We start from the raw sequence: 24,253 nt of genomic DNA, 5'->3' as shown, positions 1-24,253 counted from the left end.
GAACAAATCCATGAGGAAAAAAAAATATTTGGCAACTGTGCATGGTTTTTGACAAGCGACGGACCATTCCTTGTGCTATAAATTCATTTAAACGTTCTGTGCAGTATTGTATTATTTACGTCTCTGCGCTGTGGAGTATGAGTTTCTCTGTATAAAAAGAAAAGGGGCTGTTTTTGACAGCAGGGCTGCAATCCTAAAACGTTACCTAGCTTTAGTTACCTCTTTTCAAGAATAAAAAAGTAAAAAGCGAAACTAAACTACACGGTACATCCGTGCACTTTTTGCGGTGGGATATTGGGTTAAATTATAGTTATAGTCTTGTTCACAGCTTGTAAAGCAACAAACTCTAGTATTAACAGGCAACTTCATAACGCGTCATGCGAATCGTTTTTTATAGCTTTAAAGGAAGCTATACATAACAGCACGCTCCCTTATTGACACTGCGAATCTGTACTCACGTTTGTTTTTGCGCGAGGGAGTGTACATGCATACATATATGTTTGTATCTCTCATTGTACATGCATACATATAGACAATGCCCCAGACGTTTAAGGATATACTCAAATTCTATTTTTGGTTGAGTGGTATGCATGTTGTGTGTTTTCTGTGTTCATGTACATTGTGCGCACGTATATTTCGTATTTGTATATACACACACAAGTATAAGAACACATGTACGCATTCACAAAGTAAAAACCATGTATAATATTACACATTGGCTTTTATCCATATATTATGCATATATGAAAATGTGTGCTTTTTTAAAATATATATACACACACACACATGAAGTAAATATTTATATATATACACACACTAAGTGAATATTATATATATATATATATATATATATATATATATATATATATATATATGTATATATATATATATATAAATATTATTTACTTCGTTCTTGCACCGCATAAATCCACATGTGGAACTGTATTGTGCAGTGGAATGCCATTTTATTTAATTTGTCTCACAGCCAGGCAGCTCCCCCCGGCTCATCACAGTGGGTGTAGATGTGATCCTATCTGTGTGAATATTTTTTCCGATATATATATATATATATATATATATATACACGCACACACACACACTGTGATCAATTCTTCCAGATTCATAGATAAATACTAAAATAGTAAAATTGCAAAATGCACAAAATGATGCCTATTCTGGACAAAGCCGAAGCGTGCTTGGTCGGAGGGAGGCCTACTGCTCCATTTCTCACACACCCTAATAAACACATAGGCATGCCTCGCGCACCGGCAGACACGCGGGAAGACAGCACCACATACCGATACCATACGCACCTATACGTGCAGGTCTGTATGCCGTGTGTAATGTCGTGCCGTTCTCACGGTGATGTTTGTAACTCGGCAGTGCACGGACTCGGCCGTGGACCCCAACCACACCGAGATGTGAGGAGGCGTCCCCGGGTCCGAAAGCTGACTGACAACCACCCTCCTGAATGGTCTCCGCTGGAGTTTGAAAGGGGAAGTTATCCGGTATTTAAAGTGCAGTTTTTGTACAATCTGCAGCCCCCGCCTGCCAGGCGCTGTCTGTTTATCCGGGGCTGGCATTCTCCCCGGCTCAGCGGCAAATGCCCCGCATTAGTACCACTCCGGTGCCTTTGACGATGATAGTTTGACTTGGCCTTGTTAGTGATTAAAGAAAGCAGGGATAACGCGGCACCGAGCTATTAAGCTGGTGATCCAGACGTGTGGCCAGGCCGTAAAAAAGCAACAGTGCTCTTCAGCTACAAGCAGAGCATGAATTGTGAACAGTAGCACCGCATGCGTGGCGCGGACCTAAGGCGCGCGCGGGCAAGGACGAGCACGCGGGCTGCAGAGGAAGAGGGGGTGCCCCAGACACCCCGCTGTAGCAGGAGAGGTGTGCTGCAGTGAAATCAGAGGATGTGGGGGCGAGAGAGTGTGTTTGCGTGTGCGCCCGCCTTTGTTTGTTTTGTATGTGTGTGCCTGGTGTCTTTCTGTATGTGATTCTGCTCGAGTTTTTGCATATTAGTGTGTCTGAGTCAGTATGTGTCTGTCCATGTGGGACTGTGTTTGTGTGCGCCTTTTTTTTTTTTTGTATTTGTGTGCCAGTGCTTGTTTACGGTTGTGCCTGAGTGTCTGTGTGTGTGCGTGTGTGTCTGGGTCGGTATGTGTCTGTGTGTCTGAGTACGCCTGTTTGTTTTTATATGTGTGTGCCTGTGTTTTTGTATGTGTGCATTGTGTGTGCGTATCTGACTTAGTGTGTGTCTGTGTGCGCGTGTTCGTTATTTTATGTGTTCCTGCTTGTTTGTGTATGTGTCTGCCTGAGTGCGTGTGTCTCTGAGTCAGTGTGTGCCTGTGTGGCTGACTGTGTGCGGGTTCGCCTATGCGTCAGTGTATGTGTGTAGGCCTGTGTGTTTATGGGTCAGTGTGTGTGTCGGTGTCAGTATGCTTGTGTGTGTGTTTATAAGAATCCATAACTGCATATTCAACCTGCATACATGTCATGGGCGCAAATATATGCGCAAACGTGCTTTAGAACACATTCAGAACCAATGATTTCACAGGGCTCGTTCTTTGGTTCCTAGAATGTCCACGTGGCCAGTCGGATCCTTTGGAGGTATTAGACATTTCACGCATCATCTCTCTCACTCTCTGACCCCTTTCTCGTGCGAGTGTTTCACGGTGCGTGTATATCGTGTGTGTCTATATATGTTTTTAACACACATACATATTGTAGATGGTCACATACATTCGCGTGGCATAAGGTTACATTTACACGGCATTTTCTGCAAAAATATACACACAGTCCGTCGTTGCAGTGGTGTACTTTTTGATGCATTCAAGTGCTTAACGGAGCACACACAGATATATGTGTGTGTGTGTGTGCGTGTGTATGTGGGAAGTACATTAATTATATATATATATATATATATATGAGAGAGAGACTATGTATAAAATGCATACAGAACCTGCCTGTGTAATCTGTGTCACTTTGTGTCACTCAGTTCTTGTACGTGGCCATATAAATACAATATACACACATACTACGTCTATGTTGCACGTGTGGTAGCTCAAATGAAGTACTGCAAAAATAAGTACCTATAGGATAAGGACATATGTCAAATACAACCTCGGTGGCGCCACACACATTAGTACACCGGACTAAATATAACCTTATCAAGCTGGATGTCCTGCCCCAGTGGTTTGAAATCTGACATTTATCTAGTGACCAGCATCAGTCCCAGTCTCCGTGCTATCCACATGTATGGAACACAGCAGACTTCCTCCGGCAGGCCCAGGGAGGGAGGCCGCGGTATTTACATGAGTTTATGACGCCAAGTCCGGGGACAATGCTCTTCCGGTATTAGCCAATAAAACTGCGCCCTATATGGCCGTACTTTGGCGGCTGCGGCCCTATGATAGCCGGCCTAGGGGCAGCCGCCCCTGGACATCAAAGCAGGCCACACTTAATACCACGTCTGTAAAACCGTGGCCACGTCATTGCAAGAGGAAAACTCCAAACTGGAAAGAGGCTCTGAGAAATGTGGTTGATTTTCACTGCAGACTCGGAAAAATAATTCTGTATGTGACCAAATGTGTTTGATTTGCGCACCAAGCGCATAAACTCGAGCCAGCGTGTGTGTTCCAGGAACATTACCACTGCAGAATGATGGTGGGGGCTCCTAAAATTACCTCTGCACATGGGTTTACCGACTGCTGTGCTTCCCACGAGGGCACGCATAGTGGGTGTGGGGGGGGAGGCGGATGGGGGGCTGCTCAGGCAGCGTACGCTCGGCACGCAGCACATGTGCAGGATAGATCTGTGCGCGCACGGAGAGCGTGGCAGGCCCGTCTGCTGCTCGCTGAACGCCAAGGGTAAGGCGGCCACCGAGACCTCTGAGGGCAGGGCGGCCTCGACGCAGCCACAAGCTGACTAACTTGCCTCTGAGCCCTCCGCAGGCCTCAAAGCCTGCATATTGTGGCCCAGTCCTGGTGAGCCCGGATTTCACAACACTGTGTAATGCGGGAGGTCAGATGTATTTCTCATGTTTGTTTTTGAGGGTTTCAGTAAAATCATTTCTAGTTACTGCACAGCCTGAGACGAATGCTGTACTATTGTGAGTTGTTACTGCATTGGAGGCAAATTTGGGATGCTCTTAATAAAATGTGCGCGCAATCTAAGGCAAGAAACTGGACAGCAGAGCGCTGCGAGGCCCTGTTAATGGTGCGCCTGCGTCATTACTTAAAGTGAAGGTCAACAAACATATCTGTGTATTCTTTTGCAGGAGAAGGCTCGTGAAAATCTCTTGGTCCCAGGTGCTCAGTCGTTTTTGATTCCACAGACACAAGTGTGCCGAGTAACACTTCCCTAGTGTGTGTCATGGCCATCCGATCAGGTTTGTTGGGACCCTGAGCAGCTTGGGTTTGTGCTGATGACCAGGCTGGACTGTGTATTCGCTCAACTTCCTGCCCAGGGAGTGAGGCAGTGCATTGGCCGGAACAAGGGTCTAGTCCACAAGCGTGCAACAGCAGAGTTTACTATGGTCGACATTCTTGGGAACACGGTGATATGTTGCAACACTCCTTTAACCCATGCAGCATCATTCAAGGCAGCAGATGCTAACTTTCTGGAAGCCAAATTGTTGTGATTTCAAACTTAATGCCAGGGGCGGGATGGGGGGAAAGCTAGGCGTGCCAGTGTCATTTAGTCACCAATCACACTCAAGGACGTGATTTGAATATACGAACCTTGTGGCGATGAAAGGGTGTACCTATAAGGCTAGAATGTGAATGGCTCAAAAATCCAAAAACACAAACCACCTTAGCGTGAGAGTATACAATGCAAATATGTGACATTGGCATGCAATATACTACATGTATACATTTTAAGCATTACACGCGTATACAAGTGTGCGCATATATGGGTGTGTAAAATTCATGCGTGTATGATGTAGATTTTACATACGCACACATATGGTATGCACCTTTATTATACCATAATATTATGTATACCTATATGTATGCATTTTAATTCAAAGGCCCTGAAGAAATCTCCTTTTCTGCATACGAAACCAAACTGGGAGGGGTTGATGCAGGCTCTGGTCTTCCATTGGCTGCGGGCATTTGCCGTGGTCCGGGGGTATCTCTAATGATATTCAGCATGTTTTGCACAAGAAATGTCAGCCAGGAAGGACTATCTGCTCCCTTCGCCAAATTATTCCACAACAATGTCATGCTCCGAGAGCCCTGCTGCAAACTCCTTCCTGGTGGACTCGCTGATCAGCGCTGGCAGAGGGGAAGGGGGCGGAGGAGGCGGCGGCTACTACCACAGCGGCGGCGTCTACCTTCCACAGGCGTCCGAGGCGTCCTACGGGCTCCAGAGCTGCGGACTTTTCCCAGTTTTAAGCAAGCGCAATGAAGCAGGGCCTCAGGGCGCTGCGCCCGCCTCCCACGCTTACATGCAAGGAATGGAGGTCTGGCTAGAGCCTCCCAGGTCCTGCCGGGTGGAGCAGCCCGAGAGCCAGCCCCAGGCGTCCTCCTGCTCCTTCGGGCAGACCATCAAGGAGGAGAGCTCCTACTGCCTCTATGACACGGACAAATGCCCCGGGGGCTCGCCGGACATGGCCGCCTTCCCTAGGCTCGTCACGGAGGCTTGTCCCATGAGCAGCGGCGGAGGGGTGCCCGTGCCAGGCTACTTCCGCTTGTCCCAGGCGTACGGCGCATCCAAGGGCTACAGCACTGGGCACGTTGTTGCGTCGCAGTTTGCGCCACCGCAGCCCCAGGTTCGCTTCGAGGCACCCCCTCCTCTGTCTGTGGTGCCTGGAAGCGGTGGAGGCAGGGAGAGGGAGGGCTCGCCCCCAGGCACCCTGGCCTGCGCCTCGCGGAGGGAAGAGGAGTCACGCGCGTCCTCGCCGGCAGAAGAGTCCTCCCCGGCCCCTTCGGACTCCAGCAAGCACTCTCCTGGAAAAGAGACTGTAGGTAAGCACGGGGACTGGGAAGGGTCCTGCGCGCAGACACTAACTGGGAGGGTATTCAGCTGCGGCCAACACAGACAGCAGCCACAAGCACCAACAGACGGTAGTCAGATGCGTCCAACACTGACACCAACCACAAACACCAACCACAAACACCAACCGAGGGTAATCAACTGTGTTCAACACTGACACCAACCCAAACACCAACAAGAGAGGATTCCACTGTGTCTAACTCGGACACTAATCCAAACACCAACAGAGGGTAATCAAATGCGTCCAACACTTGCAGCTACCACAAGCACCAATAGAGGGTAATCAGCTGTGTCCAAACACTGACACCAACCCAAACACCCACAACAGGGGTTTCAAATACCTCCATAACTGACACCAGCCACAAACACCGACAAGAGGGGAATTCAACTGTGTGCAACACTGAAACCAACCACAAAGACCCACTAGAGAGTGTTCAACTCTGTCCATAACTGAAACTTATCACAAGCACCAACTAGATGGTAGTCAACTGCGTCCAACACTGACACAAACCCAAACACCCACTGGAGAGTGTTCAGCTGTGTCCATAACTGACACTTACCACAAGCACCAACTAGAGGGTAATCAACTGTGTCTAATACTGACATCAACAACAAATACCAACAGGGTATTCAAGGGGATGCAGAACTGACACCAAATACAAACATCAAAAACAGAGTGTACTCGTCTGGAGACCAACACGGCAGCAAATACAAACACACCCCACAGGGTATTGAATTGCCTCGAAAACTGATGCCCACTACCTCAACCCAATATTGACATCAAATGCAAACACCAATAGCAGTTGAATTCAACCGGAGACCAACACCGACACCAAATACAGACACCATCCACAGGATATTCAACTGGGTCTAACATTGTGATACCATATACTGTGATTCAACAATGTGACACCAAATGCATGGAATCCTACAACGTGACTTCAAATACGTCCATCACTGAGAGCAACTACAAATACCAACACATGGGTATTCACACGGGACCAGCACTGACACAATTTACAAACATCAACAATGAGAGCATTGAAGTGAGGGCAGCATTGATTCCAAAACAGACAAAAACACATAGAGTCTTTAACGATGGAGCAGCAATGACATCAAAGTCATGCAGTCCAACCCTAACAACGAACTATAACAACTACAAATAGCATTCAGCTTGGGGTCGACAGTGACACTAAAAGGAGATCACATTATACAGAATATTGGCTAGGTTGCAGAAATGATATTCACACTGACGCCAAATATCTGAAGGCCAATAAGGTGTCTACCAAGCACCCCAAATACAAACACCGACAAAGAGGTTCATACGAACACCGTCAAAGAGGTTCAGCTGCGCACCAACAATCAGAAAATGCACACATCTTCAAAAAGCGGTTGGACATCTGGGTTCCAACACCAGCCCCAAATACAAACATTCACACACAGAAAGGGTTTTTAGGTGGGGTATTAAAAAATGGTCGACCACTGCCTGAAAACTACTACAAACAATCCATACAGGTTATTATTGCATGTTGGCAGACCTCTGACAGCAAACATAAACATTACTAGGCAGGGGGTTTACACTGGACCCAATGCTGAAATTAAATGCAATTAGCACCAGGCCTCTTTTTTTGTTTAATTTACCTTTGGTCCAGCGGTGGCAGCAAATAAAAACACGACCAGACAGGATATTGAACTGGAGGTCTTAATCTGACACCAAATACAAGCAAAACCAGACAAGTATTTAATTATTCCCCCATTGACACCAAACACAAAGACCGACAGACAGGGTTTCAACGTAGATGTAACACTGACAACAGACACAGCCATCGCCAGGCAAGGTATTTAACTGTGACCCAGCACCTAAAACGCAGCTCCCCACGTCGGGTCTGGTCCACTTCCTAAAATGGGACTGCAGCGTGTCCATACACACCCCAGGCAGAAGGCTGCCTGTCCGTGGTTGTGGTTGGAGTGTTCCTGTGCATAAACCAGGTGGGATCAGCACGCAGCCTCGCAGTGACTGCGTGAGGCACAATTAACAACTAGAGATTATGCTTCACAAATGTGCCGTTAAAGGAATATTTGAATAAAACAGGACAGAAATCTGTAATCACATTCCTCATCAGCTGCGTCCTATTTACCTCGAAGGCAGGAAACAATTCCCAAAACCTGACAGGCAGCCAGTGCCCAGGGAAAGGGTGGAAGTAACATAGAGCTTTAAAAAAATTAAAAAAATGTGTAACACATTCATCCGCAAACATAGACATACAACATCAACTCAAACATCGACATTCTAAGGTGGAAATGTGGCGTTTAAAATAGCAGGTCACTTCGCATTTTACTAGTTCGCGAAGCATAAACATATATAGGAACTGGCTTGGTGCAATGCACTGTATTGTAAGGACTATACTGGTCCTGTATCAAGATTTACTTTAAATCAAAGTATATTATTCACAAGGAAGGCTACGGAATGGACGTAAATATAAATTAGGTGTGTAGTTGGATTAATTGAGACAGATGGGCAAGAAAAGGAACTAAAATATGTTTAAGAGTCCAGATTGTATTCGACCTCTGTGCTCAACGGTGCACTTGAATAGCTGTGGTCAATGAAAAGCTCGAATTAAATGAACACTTTTTTGAAGGTGGTTAGGCTTGCTAAATAAACTTGCAAAATCGATCATTTTAGAAGCAATATTGTAAAACTTCAAATTGTAAAGCTTTCGCAGTCAGTGAGCCGAATATATAACTTAGCTAGCCCGATATTAATATAAATATGCATTTTCTAATGTTGGTGACATATTGTGGACTAGGAACCCAATATTCAATAAATAATTTTAGATACAAATAAATTAAATCCCAGTTGATACTAGTGTATCCATCCTAAGGAGAAAATGCCTCTATCTTTAAAACAGGCACTTATTACGCTCACTATGTGGGTGTATTTGAAAATGCCTAACTGATAAGGGCGGGTGTATATATTGTCCACCATGTTACATACTATTGAACTTAACCCATGCCTTCATCTGATTTCATTTTCGGTTTGAACAAATCTCACATCTTTTGGACAAATGCTGAAATGGTTTATGGCTTGAAATTTTTTTATGTATTTCACGTTGCTACATTTCAAACCATCGAAAGGTATGTCACCATGTTAACTGCATTCAGTTTCCTCTACGGAAGTAGATATATATTTTTAAGTTCAATAAAATTTGACATAAAAACTAATAAAAACCCCGAGACTAGCAATCATGTTTACAATTTTAAATATATGGATACTTTCGAAATAAGAACACCATGATTTCTGGAAACTTAAACCTATTCCATAAAATTAGGAAAGATGAAAACAAATTAAATGAAAACGCCTCGATTTTTCCGCCAGTTCACAATGTAATTTCGAAGACTGGCTTTCAAGTCAAAACTCCACCATTTCTGAATATACAAATATATTCATTGAAAGGCAAAACAAATATATATATATATATACCCACACCATTTAGCCAATTTAACTTGAATATAGCAAGAATGGTTTTCAAGTCGGAGTCCCTCAAGTGCAGTTTAACCAGACTTGTGCAGGGAGAAGTTTGGTTTTGCTCGATTAGAGTGTACAGAAGTGACACAGCTCTCCTGGAGCATCTTTGTGGTGAAGGTTTCAGGGTTATGCATTAACATGGTCTCTACCTGCTCCCCTCACAGGAAGTGGCAAGGGCGAGAGCCCGGCGAACTGGCTGACGGCGAAGAGCGGGCGGAAGAAGCGCTGCCCCTACACCAAGCACCAGACCCTGGAGCTGGAGAAGGAGTTCCTCTTCAACATGTACCTGACGCGGGAGCGCCGCCTGGAGATCAGCCGCAGTGTGCACCTCTCGGACAGGCAGGTCAAGATCTGGTTCCAAAACCGGCGCATGAAACTCAAGAAAATGAACCGGGAGAACCGCATCCGAGAGCTCACGGCCAACTTCAGCTTCTCGTGATCTTCCGGGGCGGGAGCACGTGCGCCGGCAGGGCGCCCCAGGTCGGCGCCCTCCTCGGACAAGAGGAACTGCGGACACGTGCATGGATTCTTTAATTTAAAAACCCTCCGCTAATTGCCATAGCGCCTCGATCTTTCTTAAGAGTTTCTAGGGGGACAAGCCATACTTGCACAATAAATGACACTCTCGGCCAAAAGACTTTCAAAAAACTATTCCCAAAACTCTTGAAAAGGCCGCGAACTGTGAGAGCTGAACTGCGAAGCGCAAAGTCCTTAAATTTCGCGACTTGGAAGGCCAAGGTGATGACGCCAGGGCCTGCTACAACTATCAAAGGTTCCATCTTATTAAGGAAAAAAGTGCATAACAGCTTTTTTGTGGAATAAATTAAAGTTTGTTGTTATGTACCAATAAATCTAAGCCGGATGGTTGTAGGGTATGTTGGGGACATTGCCTTGTTTTTTATGTGTGTGTTTAGTCAATGTTCAGCTTTAAATCGGCAGGGGGCGGGAACCCCTTTTCCTAATAGGATTTAGATTGGGCGAAATCTTACATTAGGAGTAGGTGGGCGCAGAATCCATTGTCACTATAGTTTTAGATAGCAGGCGAGGTAGGTTTGATGATGGTTGGAGTACATGGTTGTTTGTCTATAAGTAGGGTTACCAAGTGGCAAAGAACGCAAGCACACCGCCAAAACCCCTTCCCGAGAGAAGTATATCTTTTTAATCTTTAACTAAACTGGGAATTTCTGTTTTCCCGCCTTGGAATATGTACTATTGGCGAGGGAAGAAATATTCTTTAAAACTGTGAACACACGAGCGTGCACGGATCTAACGTCTCGACAGCGGCGAATGAAATCTATAAAAGCAGATGTGTATAAATGTATATTGTAATTAAAATATGCCAATACTGTTTCAAGTCAATGCATTCTATGCTATCATTTTTCAGACATTCGAAATGCTTCTAAGCTGATTCTTACCTTGCAGCAGGGGAGGGCCCGAGGAGCCCGCTCGGCTCTGCTGCCGAGGGTAAAAATGCGTCGTTTTATGAGCGCCGGGAAGAGTGGAGGACATGAAAGAATTCCTTTAATTTCACCTCCTGTTTTTTTGTGGCTGCCTACCCTCAGGTTCGTCCTTACGCCCTTCGGGAACTTTTACAACAGGAATAGTGGCCCGGGCCCCTCCTGCAATTACTTTAGGACACTTATTTAAATATTACCTAGACGGTCGTAATGTGTCTGGGCCATATAGCAGTGGTGCTGTTAGGTTTGTCGGCTTTTTGTTCAGTTTTTATGGCCTGCTAGTATATCTCGATTCCTCCTGTCTCGGACGGGAGGGTTCAGTTCAGAGGGGGACTGCCTAGCCAGAGGAAGCTCACTGACATTTTCTTGCCTATGGGAAGTGGACGTCTGGACTATTTTTCTTGCAATCGGATCCCTCTCTTACAAGGCCAGTGGGGGGAGAAGTCCTGCACATTGTCTGAGGAGACCCCAGAGGAAATCCGAAAGGTGAGCGCGCGGAACCTGGCATTGGCCCTCGCTGTAGGCCAGCCCGTGCCTTTGAAATCACAGCTATTCTTTTTCTGTGCAGATTTTCATTGAATATAACTATATTTTCCGTGGCTTCTGTTTTTATCTGGTGCTGGCCGTAGTCGGCGGTCAGTTGTTGTATTTTGTGTACGTTTGTAAGCTTCCGGTGCAGGTTCAATCTCTTCTGATCTACCTGTGGGGATGGAAACGCAAATGTACATTACGCAAGGCGGGGTTTTTCCTCAGAATACCACATGCAGACCTCTCACTCGGACTAATGATCTTTTGCAAATAGATGGCTTGCAGAAACGTTTTACTGTTTTAATGTTTGTGTATTGTTGATGTTTGTCAGTGCTTGTCTTTTCTTCAAATGTATTTTGACTCCTGGGATAGGGTAGGCCAGAGAAGGTCTCCGCGTCCCCGTTTGGAATGTTTGGTGTAAAAATGGAAGAAATACTTTTTTGTTTGTTTTTATTCTTCTGTGGACGTTTTCTCTTCTTTTGACATGCGAAGAATGCGGGCCACTGTGGAAACTGTTTTGTGGTTTAGGTAGTTTCATGTTGTTGGGGCACCATCGTTCTCTCTGCAACACGAAACTTCCTTGATTACTCCAGTTCAGTTCGTCGCCCTGCAGGTACGGCCTGCCGTCTGCGCGTCCCGGAAGACGAGTGCGGCTTCGGCGCTGCGCCCGGAGCAAATGGAGTGTGTCCAGTGCTTTAACGAAGGGTGAGGTGGGCAACAGCGACAAAACTATGCGCGGCACTCATTGTCTCAAGTGCCAGGCCTTGACTGCCATTCACACCACCGTTGAGTGTGTTTAATGCTTTAGAAAGTTGACTTTTTTCTCTTACAGTTTTTTCAAATTTGTGCAACATTGTCAGTGTTAGAAAATACGTTTTCCCCTGCTTATGTGACTTAATGTTCTTGAATAAAGGCATGTAACACTCGCTCCAAAAATAAAAAAAAAATGAAAGTGCGTTCTCTTCCTGATAGGTGATATAATTTCTAATGACTGACTCTAGTTTTTGTGCCATTGTATGAAAACACGTTGACAAACACAGGAACAAATATGGCACAGTGGCGTGCCATCATATTCGGTACAAAACGCACTCAAAAAAAGGCTTAACTGCAGAAAATGAGTAGAGGGTGGGGCCAAGACCAAATGAAAACATACCTTGAAGTAAAACATGCAGGGCTCACAACGTGGGTACTAGTGCGTACATGGTAATAATTGATTTGAAAATGCATGTTTTCAATCCCAGCCCCTGTGCTAGAAAGAAGGGCCTGGGTTGCGCACGCGGCTGTGTGCGGCGGGTTTAGCCGCACAAGCTCTCGGTTACGATCATTATTGGGAGACTGGGGCCAGACATTCCTTGAAGCTGAACAAACAAGGGAGGCCTGGCAGAGCCCAGGCGAAGGAGCCGGGGCCTGTCTACTGCTGCCAGCGCCAGGCTCCAAACCCACGCCCTGCCCGGTCTTTATGGCCCACTTAAGGCCTTCCTGAAAACCTGGTGACTAAAAAACGAACTCCTATTTATTTATCATTTTCTACTTCTTTCCATTGGACGCCCCTTTCAAATATTTCAAACGCTGGCCCCCGTTTATTTTTCCGTTTACATTTCAATGTAAATAAAAGCTTGTTTACCTATGTAAAAGCGCTCAATGTCTAGTGTGCTGGGCCCGTTCATGTCCATGTATGTTCTCCTTCAGCCATACGCCTGCTGTGGCCATGCGCGGCCATCTTGGCACCACAGTTCTATGGGACTGAAACCTGCTGTAGACGTATAGATGGGGCCTTCAACGCCTGCGTGGATGTCTGGTGGAGGCCATGATCAGGCGGGCAATATTTATGATCCGCCCTCTTTTTGATCCGATTAGTAATGGAGGGCCCCGCAGGCTTCAATTAAATATGTTGCATAAAAGGCTTGTTCTCGCTGCATAATTAGCGTGTAAATAAAATAGTCTCTTTGGTGAACATACCTGTTATTTAAGAGGCGTCAAGCGCATACTGTAAAACAACTTTGAGTTTATTTTCCTATTATGCCCACTAGGCGAGGGAGATTGAGGAGTTCTATTTTATATATAGATTTCGGGTCAAAATATGAACATATATAATTAACATTATTGGTAAAATATTACCAGTCGAGCCCCTCTTCTGGCGTTCGGTTTAGACACACACACATGCGTGTATCAATTAGTGGTCTACCAATGTATGTTAAGTGTTAACAAACACAAGAGAAATCTGAGCAGTAAGGAGTAGGAATCACTTTTAAAATGTTGCAGATTGGCTCATGGTCCCCTAAATGATCCTGTGACAAACTGGAATATCACTTGTGGATGTGTGCACGCACGCTCGTGCATGTGTGTGCGGGTGCATTTGCTACGGATATCTATTTGTGATTATGAGATACATAAATTCATTAAAAAACGCACATGCATAAATTCATAATTTCACACAACGCATGTGTGCAGCTCTGCAAATATTACAACTTGTGACAAGACCTTCCACCAATTTGTAATTTAATAAATTAATTTAAAAAAGTGTATCCTGTTTGTATTTTTACAGATTTGTTTATCTATCTATCTATATATATATATTTATATAGACATAGATATAAATGTAGATTTAAACATAGCCTGATTGCTTGTGTAAGCGTGTGTTGTATGTCAATGTTTATCAGTTCATTCTGCTTTCTGGCGCTGCGCATTTTTAATATATTAACAGTTTTACATAAATAAGCTACTGTCACTGCCAGTTTTGCCAATAACAGGTACTTCTTTCATTTTTTGCCCATAATACTCTTTATTTATTAAATGTTCTAATTTCTGCTCCTTTCCTAGGTGGCAAACTTCCTTTAACACAACAGATTTCATTTTTCGTACATTCAAATATTGATGAAAATTGGGAGCTGTGCAAAAAGTCTGAACTGAGGCCACCTCTAACTCTAAGCACCATGAAACGATTATGTTACACATAGCATTAAAATTGAAAACGTGTTTGTCGTCTGCGTTCACGTTGTAAATGTAACAGACAAGTTATCGGCCAGGAAAGCGGGCAGAGTTTTACTGTGACAGCGTCATAAACCCAGGCTGGAGGAGGAATGGTAAAAGGAGCGGCAATCGTCAAAACATCCGGGGCAATATTAATTTATAACTGCGTATTTCCGGTGCACGTTTCCAAAGTGCCCGTGGTATTTTACAACACAGTCCGGACAAAGCCCTTCCTTTCAGTTTTAGGGCTGAAGAGCACGAGAAGTGAACCCGCTTTTGCAGAGGCAATTCAGCTCACATCACCAACTCGAAATAATATGTTAGCTTTTTTTTTTAGTTTGAAATGTGTTTTGATTTGCCCAAACTAACCAGTTTAGAGTGCACTAGAATTTCAGCAGAAATTATGTAGTACTCGAAAACACAGAGACACACACCGAATTAAACGGTTCTGATTATGCAAATATCCAACGTGGAAAACGTGTATTCCAAGCTGTAAATGAATATATTGTCGAATCACATAGCTGCAGGTATGTCTTGAGGGGGCTGTGAGGCACGGGTGTGTTTTCATACAGAAGCCGCAGTATAATCGTGTTGTTTTCACCCACCGATTTAAATCTAGCCTTCTCACTCCTCTTTTGGGCCGAGGGACTATAAACCTCCGCCTTGCACGAATGTAATCAGGCTCCCGACACACTGTGCAAACACATCTCTGCTTTGTTGCTAAGCTACCTGAGAAAACATACAATGTGTTTTGGGGCACACATGTTAATACACAGCGAGATTCCGACGTGACACAAAAGAATTCACTATGAAAATGCAATCACTGGGTTGGTTCTGTGAAGGGCCTGCCAGTGGGCGCTCGCCCAGTTCCACCCGTCCCTTTCGCGGTCGTCACCCTCTTTCTAGTTTCCCTCCAGGACCAGCGCCCTTCTCCCCACCTCCATTCACAGGAGCCCGGTTTGTGTCCCTCGGCACGATCAACAACCTGAAATCTAAAAAAAAGTACACAGTGGTCCTTTTAAAAATGACCTTTTTCAGTCTTCCTTGCCTATGGGTGGTATGTGCTATATTCAACCTGGCCAGCATATTTGAAAATAGCCTGGAATATGTGCATTTTTTAGTGGCAGGGATATTATTCGAGTAAAACGATGCATCTTAATGTTGTCGCTAATACGTGGTCCTTATTTTTTATGTACCATTTTGCAAAAGTGTGTTATTGTACCAATCGACCCACTCAACATAGGGAAGCACTAACCCTCATCCCCCACCCCCATAGTTTGAATCTGTCTTTTGTGTTCTGAATCTTCAGGAAGATTGTATGTGTACACACGTACAGAGACACACAGTCCCAAATAGATACCCCCCTACACACACACAGACTCAAATCCACATAGAGACACAGGCACACTCACGCATCCAAGGATGCCCGCAGTGTGGGGGGGATCGGTGGCTATACATTTGCAGAAGCAGGGCACGTTCACGGTGCCCCTCTGCCATCGTCTGAAAATCCCTTTCTCCGTGGCGAGCAGATATATAGTCAGGCAGGGTTCAGGGTTCCCACGCTACTGGTTTTGAATATCACCAGTCGTGCGCCAATATTGCAGCACAATTTTGGAAACCAGGGCGTTAGAGGGAGGGCGTCAGGCCCCCTTTGCCAGCCCCTGTGGGCCCAGGTCGGGCATCGATGTTGTTTACACGGGACCGGGAACTAAGACAATAGGAGGTTTTAAGATTACCAAGACGGCGTTTTTTACTGCCGAGCAGCACAGCGAGGCGAATTAAAAATGTGCTCGCTGGCTGCGCTGTGTGGGAAACCCCGTAGTCTCAGAAACAGTAACTCCTGTCGAAATGTCATAAATATATATTTAAACACACTATACTATAGCTCGAGTGCTATTTTGCCTTTTTTTACAACCTCAATTATTGCATAATTTTATGCCGAGGTCTCCGATCGCGGGCTTCCCTCTTGGAACAGGGGCTGTGTGATGCTGTGATTAATTATGATATAAAATAGTCCGCTCGGAAAAGGGTAGCCGCGGTGGATGTGATCTTTTAATCTCGGCTGGCCACAATTAAAACAAACTTTGCCGTATAACCCAGCTATCCCCTTTTGCATATAAAAAAACATATGGCTTCGCTATAAAAAATTATGGCTGGAAAACACTGACCCATTAATAGACTGCGGACTGATTTATACGTTATTGTTCTGCTGCTGCCGTCACGTGACCGCCGGCGGCCAATGGGCGCGCGCGCTGCCTCCAACTTATTAGGTGACTGTACTTCTCGCCAGGTCCAAGTTGTTACATGAAATCTGCAGTTTCATATTTTTTCCTGGAGGTCCCGCTCTGCGCGCGCGAGGGGCCATGTCGACCTCGGGGACTCTCAGCAATTACTACGTGGACTCCTTCCTCCTGCACGACAGCGAGGAGCTGGTGCAGTCGAGGTATGCAGCAGCCGCCGCCGCCGCCGCCTCCTCGGGTCCCCTGGCTCCGCCGGGCAGGCAGCCGGGCGTGGGGGACCACCCGGACTTCACCCCGTGCAGCTTCCAGTCCAAGGGCCCCGTCTTCAGCAGCTCCTGGAGCCCGGTGCACCCCCCGGCCGGCGCTGGCTACCACCACCACCATCACCACCACCCCTACGGGCACCCCCAGGCCCCGGGGGCGCCCGAGGCCGGCAGGTACATGCGCTCCTGGCTGGAGCCCGTGCCCGGGGCCCTCTCCTTCCCGGGGCTGCCCCCCGCCAGGCACTACGGCATCAAGCACGAGCCCCTGGCCGGCACTCGCCCGGGGGAGGGCACCACGTTTGACAGCCACACGCTCTCCCTGTCCGACTACGGCTCTTCTCCCCCCGACAAGCCGGGCAGCGAGGGGGCTTTCCCGGAGACCACTGTGGAGAGCGAGGCCAGCGGGGACAAGCCCCCCACCGACCCGAGTAAGTGCACACCCCCGCGGCTGGAGGGGCCACACTTTTAGCTCCATGCATGGAAAGTGGCTGGGCACTGCAAGGCTTGCTAAAAAAGAAACCTGATCCTGCCTAATTCATTCATGTTTAAACTCAGATAAAAATGTCATCCCAGACGAAGGTTACATATTATCGTACTAAAGGCGACGTAGGTTCTTATCTCGCCACAATAAATATGTGCCTCGTGTGTTGGCATCCGCACCATTCGTTGCCACAGGGCGGTTATCGGAGGTTCCACACTGTGTCCTAGGCATTCATTGATTCACACACATGACCTTGTCAGGATCATCTCTTGCAGACCCTGGGCTGAAAAATATTTGTGGGTACAGAGGTTACACTGTGTCCCTTGGCTCATGCTGCGGTGTGGGTCCGTGTCTGCGCGCGTGCGCGTGTGCATCTTTGGGTATATGAAAACAGTGTGCGCGAGCGTGTGTATACTTATTTGTATGTTTATTGAGAGGTGTATGCAGACTAGAATAGTATGCATGTTCACATAATGATATGCGCGAATACACAGAGTTCAGTGTGCTGGTCCGTGTGTGCCCATCATGAGAGTGTGTGAAAGGTTTGTGTATTTATATACACGTTTGCTTGTGTGGGTGGGTGTGGGAGGATGTACAGAATAGCGTGTGCTCCTGCGTGTCTGTAACCCCGATATGCCAATATTGTGTGCCGTGATGTGGTTGTATGTATATATCTATATCTTCGCCTGCGCGATTTGTGTGTGTATATTTATACGTTTTCATTTGTGCATGCTTCTATATGTAGCTGGATGGTGCACGTATACATAAGTGTCTTAGAAAATGTTATCGAGCTTGTATGTGTACATAAATGTGCTTTGTGGCTTTTCTGTGTTCGAATGCTCAAGCTTTCATATTTTCTGTGTGTAAAGACGTTTGAATCCAAAACTGCATGTTGTCGCTTTTTTTATTTTTCTCTCTAATAATAAACAGATACACCACGAAAACACACAAGGATAAATAGTGGTATATATATATATATATATATATATATATATATATATGTAAATATATTCACTTCTTTCACCACTGACATGAGGCACTGCACCACTACACTGCAGTGTAAACCACGTGTATTTTGATTGATTTTCACCATCACCACCAACTTTACACACACATACACTATATGTGTGCTTATACATTTAACCTCCTGGACAGCGTTACAGGAGCACGAACACGGCCACACTGGAGGACCGATGCAAACACAAACACGACTGCTTGCAGCCCAGTTCTTCATCGAAATAACTCGTGTCCCTTGGCCTTCCCGCCCGGATCACAGCACACCAGCGCCCCTCGAAATGTTAGCATTTTGTTTTAGATTCACTCTAACCTCCTCGTGAATATTTTTGCGAGGTGACGTCCACCCTCCGTGCTGCTCAGGGGAACAGAGGTCTACTTTAAAATCAAGTTCTGTAAACAAATAACAGAGGGCAGGGGAGGCGGGGCTTGGGCCTTTTACTGCCCATGCACGTCTATTTGACCCCGCCATGTGAAACCGGGCCTGCGCCTTGGCAGCTAGGTTTATTTCGCTTTATTAAACATTAGGAGCCTGGCAGTTACATCCGTACCGCGTCGCTATTAAGGCACCACTACGTGGTTCTGCATTGTTTGCGTTTTCAGTCACTTAATCCCTTTTCTATCTTTATTTTTTCAGACAACCCGTCCGCCAACTGGTTGCACGCGAGGTCGACACGGAAAAAACGCTGCCCTTACACCAAGCACCAGACGCTGGAGCTGGAGAAAGAGTTTTTGTTCAACATGTACCTGACCAGGGACCGCAGGTACGAGGTGGCCAGGCTGCTGAACCTGACGGAGAGGCAGGTGAAGATATGGTTTCAGAACCGTCGGATGAAGATGAAAAAAATCAACAAAGACCGGCCGAAGGACGAGTGACGTGGCGGAAACGTGTCGACCGCCAGGTCTCACTATCTCAGACCCATTCGTATCGTTGTGTACATGTAGCGCCAGAGCTCGGGTTACCGGGGCCGGCCACGAGGTACTGTAATAGTTTCATTTTCTACCAGGAAAGCACTAGGGCATTATGGAAGCTGGATGCCAGGTGGCTGGTACAAACCTACCTGTTCTCACCCACACAAAAAACTACCTTTACAGAATGCACACAACTACGTTCGGACTGTATGGTTTAGTTTTTACATATAAATATATATACATAGATGTATATATGTATCTCTGTTTATTTGCTATTTGTTGGCAGCGAGGTCTGCTGTAAGATACTTGAATACAATGTGTTATGTTGTGGTAAACATGTATGTGACTTGTCGTATGTGCTCCGGTGCTGTGCACGTTTGTGATTGTGTAAGCGGAACATGGATTTGAACTCAGGTTGTTAAATACGAAAACAATTTGCATAGAGTATAGCTCGGTAGAGTGCTTAAGGATGCGTTCCCAAGACAGGTTTCGCCTGGCGCTATATTGCGCATGGGCGCAAATTTCGCGCTAGGTACGAAGCAAATCTCTGACGCAGTATAACGTGGTCTGCACAAGTGATATAATGCTGTCTATGTCAGTTGTATATATAATCTATATATTAGAGAAAGGACACGAATGAGTTGATTACCTTCAACTTAGTTTTGCATCACTGGGCGGTTAATACCATTTGGAGCTATACGTATGTGAAACTTAAGGTTAACTACCTATTGTTTATGTTGAGACTTATACAAATACTTTGATGCTCGTTGTAATGAAGTTTAACCTATTGAAATAAATTATATGCTATGAAACATACATTTGTTTATAGTATATTTCTAACAACCGAAATCTTGTGTTACACAGAAAAGTACACTGTATAAGCTGACGTAATTTACCTCATGGCCTGTAGACCAAATTGTAATATTGGAATCTATTTAAATATTTAGAAATAAAAATATATTATTTTATTTTGGGTGATTTTTTTAGTTACTCAGATGCAGCTGGGATTAAACTATTTCTGTGCCATTTCTTTAAATGTGGTAGCCTGCAGGGACACAGTAAACCAACACGTTCAGGGTAATTCATTCCTTAGCCAAGGCTCTAGTGTTTAGAATTTCTGCATATATTTCACTTTTCAAAATACTCAAGAACTATGCATGTGAAAAATAATGTCTCAAGAACAGCGGTCTGCGAATCACGTGATGCTGCAGTTTTGGACAAAACGCTCGATTAATGGAAAGTAAAAGATTTAAATACTTATAGCTACAATTAGAATGTATGATGTGGGTCTAAATTACTCAAATGTCATATGTCCCAGTATTAGATGTGCGTAAAACACGTTTTAAGGTTAATGAAAATGTAACAATAGAATAATTAATTTAGATCCGAAAAATACATTTCAACCTACGATATTAGGAAATGTTAATTTAGGCCAAATGCCAAACATGTAAGGCATTGCCATACTTGTGCACGCAGATGCGAGGCACTACAGATGTATATTTACAGATCAGGAACGTCCTGACAATGTGTTCAAAAGAACCTTAAATAGCACAATTTGTCATAATGTGTAGCCAGATACGCTGTGTACAGTTGTATCGCCAAAAGTCCCATAAAGGCAGCGTTGCAAACATTAAGAATACACATCGTATTTGCTCGCATTATGGTTGCTAAATGCGTACTCACAGCAAAAACGGGAGACCCGGGAAATAATAAAATCAGGAAGATATCAGAAAGGGCAAACCAAGGAGAAAATGAGACACACAACTCAATGAATTACCCCAATATTATTTCAGCCTTGGGTAGACCTCTGGAAGCCCGGGGAGCCGTCCTTTCCTTCGACAAAGCGTTCAAAATATCCCTTCAAGTCTAGCAAGTGTTTGAAAATGTATAGAACGGATACCACGCTTCAAATGTTAGGTGGAGAAAACAAGTTGGTTCACTTTACATGCAAGTCCCGACAGATGATGTTGTTAGGAAACTCAGAGCCATATAGTGCAATAAAACAAGATTACTGCTCTTACAATTTATGGGGTGTAAACGGCTGCGGGGCTAACCGACAGATTTGCAGGAAACAGCACAACTTTGCAGATGTTCTTCGGTGCAGCAAGATTCGTTGTAATATCTTTTTTTTAGCAATTACTGGTCAGTGTGATGTGTACGTTTTATATTTAATAAACAAGGACCGGTTTTGGCGTGCAAAGAAACGTAATTGCTATTCTTTCCGGAGCTGCAGGATGTAGGAACGCCCTCTCTTGTTGTAGACAGAGGATACTTCAAAGAATTTGCCCGAGAGTGTGCAATAAATGACCGGTCTGCAAACTGTCTGGAATTCGCCTCTTAATGACTTTACAACTGTCCAGTCGCAATTAACTTTTTCCTACAGAAGCCCCTCTCAGTTGTTTTGTCTGGCTGCCTCAGCCTGTGCGGAAATCGATTATTTTATGGCTCTGTTTTCCTGAAATACAAGTTAGAAGCTAATTCTGTATCTTCTGGAGCATCTAAGGGCTCAGTCTTTATCTTCTGTAGCAATCTTCGGTGAAGCAGTACGAAGAAACCTGGTGTTGGTGTTAATTTAGCAGTAAATTCACAAAGTCCTCGCTTTAGCTGCTCCCAAGCGTTTACTGCATGTAGCATGCCTGAATTTACCGCGACTGAACAGCAGATGGCGGTAAGATTCCACGGATCTGATTTTGAATCGCACCGGGAGTGCAGACTAGTTACATGGAGGCTCCAAAATGTCGTCTTCCTAAGCAAGCCGGAACAGTGGATAGCAAATGAGATTTTCTTTAAGGCGAGATTTGTGGTGTTTCTGGCACATCCGGATGTTCCATAAAATACTTGCAACGCTGATAAATTGGCAGTACTACAGTATTTGTCTATAAGTAAGCAGAGACACAAAATGAACCATTGCCCGTGTGGAATTGTGATGTTCTTTCGTGCCAAGTTTGCGTTTTGTGTTCCAGCAACCATGTTTACAAAGTATCCACATTATACGGAACCACTGGAAGTTAAGTTTCTTCATATGGGTGACATTATGATGTTTATTTTTTAAATAATGTTTTTCGACACCATCCAAAATATGTTTTAACGATTTGCTACTTCAAAAAAATAATTTATTTTCAATTCTTTGTTGGTATGTTTTAAGGACCTGCACCCCCAAACTATTTGACAGCCTATTTGAGAATATTAATTTGCAATGTATTTTATTTCAGCATATTCCACTTTGCTCTTCATTTTTTATTTTTCATAGAGGTGGCCTTTGAATTTTCTAAATAAAAATCCGTACTTTAAAATGCGGATTAGTTTCTAGGGTATTGAGCAGGTCGATTTATCAACTTTATAACAAAACAAGTTAGATCTTACATGAATTGTCAACACCCCTCATCTGGTTGTTAATATGTGATCGTGGCATCGATTGAACTCAAATGATTTGTCCGCGGAATGAAGTCTTGTATAAATTCAATTAAACATTCAGACCACTGTCGGGACTGTGTGACGACCCCGAAATCACGACATAAGTATAAAATACACGCAAGCAAATATTGCATTGTACAACGTTAATATTACATGTTTTCCTAAAAAATGCCAACCCGATCTATAGTCTGTATAAAGATTCTTTTTCGCTTATAATGTTTGCAACGTGGTGATAAAAATATACTTATCTGTTTTACCAATCACCGGACGTTCGTTAAAAAAGTGTGACAACCTTGCGATGTTTTAACTGCTCACAATTGGTAAGGCGTTTTCTCCATTTGCGATGTGATGTTGAAATTGTAAACAGAAGGTCCCAAATCAGTGCTAAAAATTGTAGTAAACTTTAAAGCGCTGAGCGTGTCGGTCTTTATTTAACATTTTGAAGCATGGGTATTACAGTTTAACACGAGGAGTCTTAATCCTAGCTGAAGGAAGATATGTATGTAATTGTCACGAGATGGCAATGTGAACGTACTCAACATGTATGTGAACTGATAGGGCGATGTCAACTACTACACCTGCAATCATGTTTAATAAATGTGCTGTGTCCGTGAACACGCGTTCTTCGTTCAACCTTTTTTAAAGATTTCCTACAGTGTCTTCTGCAAAAGTCATACAAATATTGTCAGCGCAAGATCGCTCGAAGTCGCCTTGCATTTCTGCAAAATGTGAACAATGTATTTCTGGGTTTTCATGCCAAAATTTTATTCAAATACAAATGTTTTCGTATACATTTACCCGCGTCACTGGCACGACTCTTTATATTTTACAATGCTGTTAAAAGATATTTATTTTCCAGGGAGTTGCTTTCTATTTGCAAATAGGCTCCCGCACAAAGAGACATTTGCCACGTTCTTTAAATGCCGCACGTTTAAAAAAAAACACAAAAGATTGTCCATGCGAATAGTGGTAGTCTAAACCCTTGGCTGCACATTAGAATTAAAAGTGGAAATTTGTTTTTGACACATTGAGCCAATGAACACATATTGAAAATTGCAACACCCCTGTTAAAAAAAAAACAAAAAAACACATATTTTTTAGTTTTAGATGGAGAAACTCACCTACGAATTCAAATAACGAGTCCAGCATTTGACACCTGGGTAATTTAAAAGCGTCGATAAAAATCAAATTAAATCACATTACTCTTTTGTGTTGCTATTTATTTTATGAAGAAATGATCTTTAAGCAATCACACCTCCTCACTTTGCCAATCGGTTTCCGAAAACGTGTTAAAACGTAAAATTCGGTGCACACACATAAGTAACTTCAAGTTCCCCTGAAATCATGCCAACGTCTAGACGCGATTTCTGGTTTCGGTATCTTTCTTCCGCCATTTTGGTTGTGTTGTCAGAAGGAGGTAAATTTATTGGCCTAACGGTAACCAT

At 44.4% G+C, this 24,253-nt stretch overlaps 2 protein-coding genes and 1 long non-coding RNA gene across 3 annotated transcripts in view; 2 read left to right on the top strand and 1 right to left on the bottom strand.

The window, feature by feature from the left end:
* LOC138261893 (uncharacterized) overlaps positions 1–11,243 on the bottom strand; it is a 38,508-nt gene extending 27,265 nt beyond the window's left edge. The window contains exon 1 of the long non-coding RNA XR_011199172.1: positions 10,945–11,243. This is a non-coding gene — a long non-coding RNA (uncharacterized lncRNA). The remainder of the gene's footprint in view (positions 1–10,944) is intronic.
* The window catches only part of HOXA9 (homeobox A9), a 49,323-nt gene extending 25,900 nt beyond the window's left edge, over positions 1–23,423 (top strand). Inside the window, exons 2-3 of the mRNA XM_069211439.1 lie at positions 14,335–17,415; positions 19,120–23,423. Of these exons, the coding sequence (XP_069067540.1) occupies positions 16,848–17,415; positions 19,120–19,358 (807 nt within the window). The 5' untranslated portion in view covers positions 14,335–16,847 and the 3' untranslated portion in view covers positions 19,359–23,423. The remainder of the gene's footprint in view (positions 1–14,334; positions 17,416–19,119) is intronic.
* Positions 4,680–10,883, top strand: HOXA10 (homeobox A10). The gene is made up of 2 exons (XM_069211437.1): positions 4,680–5,975; positions 9,694–10,883. The coding sequence occupies exons 1-2, from the start codon at positions 5,174–5,176 to the stop codon at positions 9,966–9,968; spliced, it is 1,077 nt and encodes a 358-aa protein (XP_069067538.1). The 5' UTR covers positions 4,680–5,173; the 3' UTR covers positions 9,969–10,883.
* Positions 23,424–24,253: the final 830 nt, after the last annotated feature.

The sequence above is a fragment of the Pleurodeles waltl genome, chromosome 10, assembly GCF_031143425.1.
Source record: "Pleurodeles waltl isolate 20211129_DDA chromosome 10, aPleWal1.hap1.20221129, whole genome shotgun sequence".
NCBI lineage: Eukaryota > Metazoa > Chordata > Amphibia > Caudata > Salamandridae > Pleurodeles > Pleurodeles waltl.
Note: the sequence above shows the minus strand (reverse complement) of the source record. Positions and strands in the feature narration are given on the sequence as shown.

What these genes read in the sequence shown, in the direction of transcription:
- HOXA10 (XM_069211437.1), top strand. Translation starts at nt 5,174, where the DNA reads ATGTCAGCCAGGAAGGACTATCTGCTCCCTTCGCCAAATTATTCCACA. An exon ending in TCCTGGAAAAGAGACTGTAG is followed by an intron (nt 5,976 to 9,693) that starts GTAAGCACGGGG and finishes CTCCCCTCACAG; the next exon opens with GAAGTGGCAAGGGCGAGAGC.